General features: G+C 47.1%; 1 protein-coding gene across 1 annotated transcript in view; it reads right to left on the minus strand.

The window, feature by feature from the left end:
• Positions 1 to 3892: 3892 nt before the first annotated feature.
• Positions 3893 to 10000, minus strand: part of LOC121859677 (extensin-like) — an 82492-nt gene continuing 76384 nt past the window's right edge. The window contains exons 3-4 of the mRNA XM_042356601.1: positions 9681 to 9890; positions 3893 to 4162 (exon numbers count right to left, since the gene is read on the minus strand). Of these exons, the coding sequence (XP_042212535.1) occupies positions 3893 to 4162; positions 9681 to 9890 (480 nt within the window). The remainder of the gene's footprint in view (positions 4163 to 9680; positions 9891 to 10000) is intronic.

The raw sequence follows: 10000 nt of genomic DNA on the forward strand, positions 1-10000 counted from the left end.
TCCTTGACCACCACCTGAGTCACCTGTTATCTGCTTATCACCTAAGTAAGACGTGTTGTTAGGCGACTCCCATTGACAGGTGTACCAACCTCTCCGACGTATGAGGTATCTAATCAAACCGAATATCAGTAATTTATATATATTAACAAGTAGTATTAATAATATAAACAAATTATATGTGGATTTTAATTATTATTGTATTATTATTTAGAAGTAGTGTAGTAATATAATGTTTATAAAAAGTTAGGATTCAAAAGGTTGGTAACCCTGTCTCTTGCCTGGGTTAACTAAGAGTAAGTTTTTAAGAGTAGTGGCGGAGGGAGGGAGAGGGAGGAGGAGAGAGGGGGGGGAGGAGGGGGGGAGGGAGGAGGAGGAGGGCGGAGGAGAGGGAGGAGGAGGAGGGCGGAGGAGGGAGGGGAGGAGGAGGAGGAGCAGAGGAGGGGAGAGGGAGGAGGAGGTGGCAGGAGGAGGAGGAGGAGTAGGAGGTGGGGGGAGGAGAGGAGGAGAGGTGCTATTTTACTGAGGGCACGCTGCCACACCACCCTCCATTACTTCAAGATTGACCAGAGTCGAATACTGATATATCTAAGGAGTCAATCAGAGGAGAGTTTATACTAAAATATATACAGAAAAATACACACATAACCTAACCTAACACAACCTAACGTAACACAACGTAACCTAACCTAACCTAACCTAACGTAACCAAACGAAACTAACGTAACCCAACCTACCCCAACCTAACGTAACCAAACGTACCTAACGTAACGTAACCACCAACCTAACCTAACGCAACCAAACGTAACCAAACGTAACGTAACGAACCTAACTTAACCAAACCTATTCAAATATTCAATGAAACACAATTTTCTAAATTACATACATAAAAACAAAACACACATATGAATAACCATAAAACAATATACAAATACATAATACTGTATACATAATGTGAGGAGTTAGCAAGAGAGAGAGGAGGGAGAGAGGGAGAGGGAGGAGAGGCAGGGAGGGAGAGAGAGGGAGTAGGGAATGAGAGAGAGAGGAGGGAGGGAGGGGAGAGGGAGAGGGAGAGAGGGGAGGGGAGAGAGGGTAGGATGGAGAGAGAGAGGGAGGGAGAGGAGTGGTAGGGAGGAGAGAGAGAGAGGGGAGGAGGAGAGAGGAGGGGAGGGGATGGAGAGAGAGGGGAGGGAGAAGGTGGGATGGAGAGAGGGAGGGAGGGGAGAGGGAGGTGATGGAGAGAGAGAGAGGAGGAGAGAGAGGAGGAGAGAGAGAGAGAGGAGAGAGGAGGGTAGGGAGGAGAGAGAGAGAGAGGGAGGAGAGAGGAGTAGGGATGGAGAGAGAGAGGGGAGAGAGGAGTGGTAGGGGATGGAGAGAGGGAGGGAGGGAGAGGGAGGGTAGGGATGGAGAGAGAGAGGAGGAGGAGAGAGAGGGGATGGGAGAGAGAGAGAGAGGGAGGGAGGGATGAAGAGAGAGAGGAGGGAGGGAGAGAGAGGGAGGGATAGGGATGGAGAGAGAGAGGGAGGAGAGAGAGGGAGGGTAGGGGATGGAGAGAGAGGGGAGGGAGAGAGGAGGGTAGGGATGGAGAGAGAGGGAGGGGGGAGAGGGAGGTAGGGATGGAGAGAGAGGAGGAGGGAGGGAGAGAGGGAGGGGAGGGAGAGAGAGAGGGAGGGAGGGGAGGAGAGGGAGGAGAGAGAGAGAGAGGGAGGGGAGGTGGTAGGGATGGAGAGAGAGAGAGGAGGGAGAGAGGGATGGAGAGAGAGAGAGAGGGAGAGAGAGGAGGGTAGGGATGGAGAGAGAGAGGGGGAGGGAGAGGGAGGAGAGAGAGGAGGGAGGGAGAGGGAGGGTAGGGATGGAGAGAGGAGAGGGAGGGAGAGAGGAGGATGGAGGGAGAGAGGGGAGGGAGAGAAGGGGAGGAGAGAGAGAGGGAGAGGGGAGAGGGAGAGGGGATGGAGAGAGAAGAGGGAGGGAGAGAGGGAGGGTAGGGATGGAGAAGAGAGGGAGGGAGGGAGAGTGGTAGGGATGGAGAGAGAGAGGAGGAAGGAGAGAGGGAGTAGGGATGGAGAGAGAGAGGAGGGGAGGGAGAGGGTAGGGATGGAGAGAGAAGGGAGGGAGGAGAGAGGGAGGGGAGGGATGGAGAGAGAGAGGAGGGAGGGGAGAGGGGAGGGAGAGAGAGAGAGAGGAGAGAGAGGGAGGGAGGGATGGAGAGAGAGAGAGAGAGGAGAGAGGAGTGGGGGGATGGAGAGAGAGAGAGGAGGGAGGGAGAGGGAGGGAGGGAGGGAGAGAGAGGAGGGAGGAGAGAGGAGGGTAGGGATGGAGAGAGAGAGGAGGAGGAGGAGAGAGGAGGTAGGGAGGGAGAGAGAGAGGGAGGAGGGAGAGGGAGGGTAGGGATGGAGAGAGAGGAGGGAGGGAGAGAGGGAGTGGGGAGGAGAGAGAGAGGGGGAGGGAGAGAGGGAGTGGGGATGAGAGAGGAGGAGGAGAGAGGGAGGGTGGGGATGGAGGATGGAGAGAGAGAGAGAGAGAGAGAGAGAGAGAGAGAGAGAGAGAGAGAGAGAGGGTAGGGATTGAGGGATGGAGGAAGAGAGGAGAGAGAGAGAGAGGGACAGAAAGAGAGAGAGAGAAGTAGGGATTGAGGGATGGAGAGAGAGAGAGGGAGAGAGAGAGAGAGAGAGAGAGAGAGAGAGAGAGAGAGAGAGAGAGAGAGAGAGAGAGAGAGAGAGAGAGAGAGGTAGGGGGATTGAGGGATGGAGAGAGAGGGAGGGAGGGGAGGAGGGAGGGAGGGAGGAGGGAGGAGAGAGAGAGGGAGGGAGGGAGGGAGGGGAGAGAGTGGTAGGGATGAGATGGAGGAAGAGGGAGAGAGAGAGAGGACAGAGAGGGAGAGAGAGAGAGAGAAGAAGTAGATTGAGGATGGGAGGAGAGAGGAGGAGAGAGAGAGAGAGAGAGAGAGAGAGAGAGGAGAGAGAGAGAGGAGAGAGAGAGAGAGAGAGAGAAGAAGGGAGGGATTGAGGGATGGAGAGAGAGAGGGAGAGGGAGAGAGAAGTGGGTAGGGATTGAGGGATGGAGAGAGGAAGGGAGGGAGAGAGAGAGAGAGAGAGAGAGAGAGAAGAAGTGAGGGATTGAGGGAGGAGAGAGAGGAAGGGAGGGAGAGAGAGAGAGAGAGAGAGAAGAGGTGGTAGGGATTGAGGGATGGAGAGGAGAGGGAGGAAGAAAAGAACTCACCACAGCCACAACAAGTTCCACCTCCAGGCAACAAAACTTATTGAAGCAGACGACCAAATGTATCCACAATTTATTGAGAATATATTGAGAATTTTTTTTATTATTTTTATTCGTCTTCAATTGAACGATGTTGCCAGCTTGTTATTAATTGGTGAGAGAGAGAGAGAGAGAGAGAGAGAGAGAGAGAGAGAGAGAGAGAGAGAGCGATTAGCCTGGATATTAAATTAACATCTCTATATTTTATCGTCTGAGGGTTGGCGAACACGACCTCCATTCCAAAAAAAAATTATATCATATATCTACCCAAATCCTCACGGGGGGGGGGGGTGGGGGAGGTGGGGAGGGGTTAAGGGAGGTTGAGGAGGGGCTAAGGAGGGGTTTAGGAGGGGCTTAGGGAGGGGTTAGGGAGGGGGTTAGGAGGGGTTTAGGGAGGGGTGAGGGAAGTGGAGGAGGTAGGGAGGAGGAGGAGGAGGGTGGAGAGAGAGGTGAGGGGAGGGGTTTAGGGAGGGTCCAAATGATCCATTCATTCATACACACCGAATTCTCGCCAGGTCTCCCCCTCCTCTAGGTCTCCCCTGTCTCCTCAGACCACCAGCTCTACCATTATCTCCTCAACAATAACTATATGGCTAACGGCTCAAAATTGCCCGAGACAGACTGATCATTTATATACGAGTTAAGTTCTAATTTTCTCAGGGCGTCCACCGGGGTCCACGGGGTCCACGGGGTCCACGGAGGTCCACGGTCCACGGGTCCACGGTCCACGGACGTCCACGGGGTCCACGGGGGTCCAGGATCCACGGGGGTCAACGGAGGTCCACGGGGATCCACGGGGTCCCATGGGGTCCACGGAGGTCCACGGAGGTCCACGGGTCCACGGAGGTCCACGGGGTCCACGGAGGTCCACGGGGTCCACGGGGGTCCCACGGAGGTCCACGGAGGTCCACTTTTTGATGCAATATATTTATAGCTCTTGGGCACGAGGGGAGGAGAGGGGGGGGTACTTTAGTTAGGTTTCGTGGGTAGGTGGTAAGTGGGTGTAAGAGAGGGTGTAAGAGTGGGTGGGATTGAATTGCTTATAAGGTAAGTAGGTTCTATGCCCTTTCTCGACTTTACACACACACACACACACACACACACACACACACACACACACACACACACACACACACACACACACACACACACACACACACCAGTCTATTGTGTCAACCCGTGTTAAGAGATCATCACTACAGGAACACAAACACCCTGAGGCTATGGTCGAGAATGAAGGTGAGTATTCAATGGGATTTTCGACCTAGTGGGCATATCATTATAGACGTTTGTTGACTCTGGGACAATTAGCACTGGAGGAGGAGGAGGAGGAAGATGAGAATGAGGAGGAGGATGAGGAGGAGGATGAGGAGGATGAGGCGTTGGATTCTATGCCTCCAGCTGATACTAACACTCTTGAGTACTAAAGGGGCGTATCCGACACACCTCCCAATCAGCTGCTATAACTACTAGAGACCAAAGGGGCATATTGACCATCACTCGTTAGTAGGGGAGTAATTACCATAAGGATAATAATAAGAGGAGATAGAAGGAAGGAAGAGAGAGATAAGATAAGAGATGAGAGAAAGAGCCACTAATCAGGGAGCCTCAGGTGCGTTTACATCATAAGAACATAAGGAGTCTGCAATAGGCCGGTTAGCCTGTGCATGGCAGCTCCTGTCGAGAGTTACTACCACTCTCTATCATCCATGAATCTATCTAGTCTCCTTTTGAAACTTTCCAGAGTTCCAGCACTTACTACGTTGCTGCTTTTTCCACTCGTCCACCACCCTATTTGTGAACCAGTTCCTTCCTGTCTCCTCCTAAACCTAAACTTATCCAACTTAAATCCGTTGCTCCGAGTCCTATCCTGCTCTGCTCGGATATTATAAGAACTTTATCTATATCCCCTTTATTGATTCACCCACTTAAATACTATCATATCTCCCTGCACTCTTCGTCTTTCTAGGAATGCAAGTTTAGTTTCTTTAACCTATCCTGATATGGAAGGTTTCCTAAGTCCAGAATCATTTTCGTCCTTCGTCACCGACTTAGTGAATTGATATCCATTCTATAATAAGGGCACCAGAACTGAACCGCATAATCGAGGTGTGGCCTGACTAGCGCAAGATATAGCGTATAAGACCCTCACCTGCACTCTATAACTTCTAGATATAAAACCTAATACCCTGTTTGCCTTATTTCGAACATTAACGCACTGTTTTCATTATGCACCCAAGTCTCTTCCACAAGTCGACTTATTGATGTTGTTAAGGCTGTATACATTGACAGTATTTGTTCTTCCAATATAAGTACGCTGCACTTGCTGGTGTTGAATTTCCCACATTTTCTGACCACCCCTGCAGTTTATTTAAATCCTCCTGTAGTGCATTTGCATCCTGCCCTGAATTAATCTGCCGCCCTTATTTTGTGTCATCCGCAATTTGTTATGTCACTGCTAATCCCAGTATCTAGATCGTTTATGAGATTAATGAACAAGCATTACTCCCTCGGGGAACCCCACTGGTTAACGGCCCACTCTGCATGCTATCGGTGAGCCATGATATTATCCAATAAAAAACTTTCCCCTTGATACCATGAGCCTTAATTTTTCTCAGAAGCCTCTGATGCAGTACTCTATCAAACACTTTGCTAAAGTCTAAGTAAATAACATCGTAATTTTCGTCATTATCTACTACCTCGAGGACTTTCCTTAAAAACGTCAGCAGATTTGTTAGACAAGATTTTGCCTTCGTAAACCCATGTTGAGAGTCGTAGATTAATTTCCTTTTCTCGAGATGCGATCGGATGCTATCTGCTATAATTGATTCAAGAAATTTCCCCACTACAGACGTCAAACTGATCGGTCGGTAATTTGACGCTGATGCTCTTTCTCCCATTTTGAATATGGGTACTACATTTGCCTGTTTCCACAAGTCTGGCACAACTCAGGTGTCTAATGATTTTGTAAATAAGTTGACGAGGGGTCCGCTAATCTGTTCCCTACACTCTTTCAAGATTCGAGGGAAAATTTTATCCGGCCCTGGGGATTTTGTCTTCTTTAGTTTATTTATCTTCTTAAGAACATCCTCTTTTCTGATAGTGATATTCTTTAATTTCTCTTCTTCCTTTCCCTTAAATATCAGTTCCACCTCTGGAATTTCATCGTGAATTTCTACTGTGAAAACTGATAAGAAGTAGCTGTTCAATGCTTTGCTTATTTCTTCACTGCCATTTATCACTTCTCCGCTCCTGACTTTAAAGGCCCAACTATGTCCTTGACCTTTGTTCTATATACCTGGAAAAATCCCTTGGGATGCGCCTTGGATTCTCTTGCTATTTTGATTTTATAGTCTCTCCTTGCTTTCCTTACATTTTTCTTAACATTCCTAGATAGTTCATTATACCTATTTCTGAGCTGCTCCTCCCCTCCCTTTAATTTTTTATATAACTATTCCTTTCTTTATTCCTATGTCATGTTTAAGTTTTCTGGTCATCCACCTTGGCTCATTCTTATTTGACCTAATTTTTCTGTATGGTATATTTTGTTCTTGTGCTTTATGTAGTATACTAGTGAATATATTATAGTCATGATCAATTGTTGTGTCATCTATGACCTCACCCCTTCCTTCTGGGGACTGACATGACTGTTCCCAGGTGACCTCACCTAGCTACCTTCTTAACCCCTGATAATCCGCCAACCGAAAGTTTGGGACTCTGACCATATTGTCATTGTTTTTTGTTTCCCAATTTAGGATGAACCCGATTTCTTTGTGATCACTGTTATCTAGTTCTTCCCCTGCTGTGATATCTCTGATAATATTTTTATTTGTTAAAACTAGATCTATTATCAGTAGGTTCTGTTATTAGTTGTTTAAAAAATTTTCCTGTACTGCATCTAGAAGTCTTCAGATTCATAGCCCCTAATGTTGTCCCAGTCAATATTTCTGAAGTTGAATCCCCATAATGCCCTACTCATTTCCTGCCCTATGGGCTGAGCTGATTCTTTCCAAGACTTGGGGCCTGTAAATCACTCCCATAATTAGTTTTTCTTCCTTCCGTGATTTCTACCCATACATACAACTCGTCTTATTTCACCTTATTGAATTATTAATACAACATTTTAATGTATCCTTGACGAAGAGTGCATCCCCTTCCTACCTTCCTGTACTTGTGAAAAAGGTTGTACCCTTCTGTGTGGTACTGATAAAAAATTTTTGCTCGCCAGATTCATCCAAGTTTCGTGATGCTATGACGTCCACATTCTCGGTACATACAACCACCCCAGCAAGTCATTTTAACGCTCCTACTGTTTGTATAGTATACATTTAAACCTACCCTTCCCTGGTCATTGTATCACCTATACCTGCATATCATTTGTAAATCAAAGACACATTCCCCAAATATGTAATTGTATATTTTCAGCCTTCCGCTGCCATGCTCTTTCAATAAACCGTTAATTATTATCTATGATTATTTATTAACACACACACACACACACACACACACACACTGACCTTTCGACTCACTGACCATCACCACGACCTCATCTAAATTTGGTAAATCTCTACACCATCCCCGACACCGGCTCCACTACCACCTGAGATCCCGTCCGAGAATTGCTGTTCGACACCACAACCGCATCAGCCCCATACGTGCACGAACTGATCGCTATAAGAACAGCCCAGTCCCAACCATTGTAAAATTATCAATAACTTGTAATAAATCAGTGTATTCACCCCGGTAAACACTACTCCTTGCACTGTCACTATGTTGAAATGAACTGTAGTTTGAGCTTTTTCCCATCTAGTTATTATATATCTTATTTGTATCACTTATGTTACTTGTATATTATTTGTAATTGTAACCCATTCCCCAAATATGTAACTGTATATTTTCAGCCTTCTGCCTGCCAAGCTTCTAAATAAACCGTTAATTATTATTATTATTATTATTATTATATACACACACACACACACGAAGGAAGGAGGGAGGTAGATATGCCCCTTTAGCCTGGAGTGGTATAAGGGGGGGACCCGCCCCACATTACCATACAACACTGCTGAGGTCATTGCCTCCTTATTATTACACCTGTGCCTGCATGTACACGCCCACGACCACGCCCACGCCCACACACTAGCTCCTCTTTACGCTTCAACTTACAGCTATGCCCACGATCACAACCCACTTCTACCCACCCCGTAACCGTCCCTGCCCCACAGTAACATACCTGTGCTTATTTGTAGTCGCCCACGCCCACGACACCAATGCCCACATTATCATACGACACTGCTGAGTTCACTGCCTCTTAATTATGTCCACGGCGCCACCTGGACTAACCTGCTCACGCCTACGCCCACGACTACTTTCATGCCTACGCCCACGCTCAGATCCGCATCCACGCCCACGATGATATTCACGAATCATAGAAAATCCTACGCCCACAATGACGATTAATGAAAGAAAAAGTTCTAGAATTAAGCCATGAGTACAGTCCTTGTGGGTAAAACTTGAACTTAACACTTCAATATGTAAGTTCGAGTATGAGGTCCGGTTGTCTGTTTGTTCGTTAATTAATTCATGAAGGTAATAATTCTTCTATATAGACACGCTGTATAATTTACCTTGAGAGTACAAACGGGATTTAATAAGACTCGTCGAGTATGTAAGACCCTCAAACGACCTTAGTTTGGTGGCCTGTCGTCGAGTATGTAAGACCCCTCAAAACGACCTTAGTTTGGTGGCAGGTCGTCGAGTATGTAAGACCCTCAAAACGACCTTAGTTTGGTGGCAGGTCGTCGAGTATGTAAGACCCCTCAAAACGACCTTAGTTTGGTGGCAGGTCGTCGAGTATGTAAGACCCTCAAAACGACCTTAGTTTGGTGGCAGGTCGTCGAGTATGTAGGACCCCTCAAAACGACCTTAGTTTGGTGGCAGGTCGTCGAGTAAGACCCCTCAAAACGACCTTAGTTTGGTGGCAGGTCGTTCAAGTCCAGTCGATGAGTCGTATTTGGGATTTATAAGACACGGGCAGTATACTATTGAGAATTATCCAACCAATCACTGACGGTCGTAAATAACTCAGAACCAATCAGACTTATGTACGATAAGAATGGAACGACTACAACCAATGAGATGAATCTATTTGAACAACTCACTTTATCATTGGTAAATTATCCATCCAATCACAATAAAGGGAGATATTTTAAAAGTAAAACACCGACTCAACTAATAAGACAAACCTTTAGGAATAACCTTCTCTCTCATTGGTTATTTACTCAGCCAATCACAATGGAAGAAACTCATCGTGTTAGCCAATCAGGTATGTTTGAATAGGAAATATAACAGAACGATTCAACCAATGAGATGGGTCCACTGACACCTGTTGTTCAGCAGGTGAAGGGGAAGGAGGAAGGGACCCGCCTCACCTTGAAGCAACATCGCCAACACCAGCAGAAGTAGGCACCAATAACAGCAGAAACAGAAGCTCTAATAATAGCAGAAGCAGAAGAAGAAAAAGATAGAGTCAACGAAGTCTGCTCACCTGAGGCTAACAAGACAGGTGAAGTGGTCCTGCGTCTTGCCGAGTCCTTTCTCTCACCTGTTACAGAATATTCATGACGACGACGACCGTCCACCTGAGAAACAAAAAAGGTGAAATAATTTACATAGTGTGAGTACCTTTTGCCTCCTGATTCTCCTCCTCTTCCACCTCTTGCTCCTCCTCTTCCTCTTACACCCCCTCCTC

The sequence above is a fragment of the Homarus americanus genome, unplaced genomic scaffold (genome assembly GCF_018991925.1).
Source record: "Homarus americanus isolate GMGI-L3 unplaced genomic scaffold, GMGI_Hamer_2.0 scaffold53516, whole genome shotgun sequence".
NCBI classification, from domain to species: Eukaryota; Metazoa; Arthropoda; class Malacostraca; order Decapoda; family Nephropidae; genus Homarus; species Homarus americanus.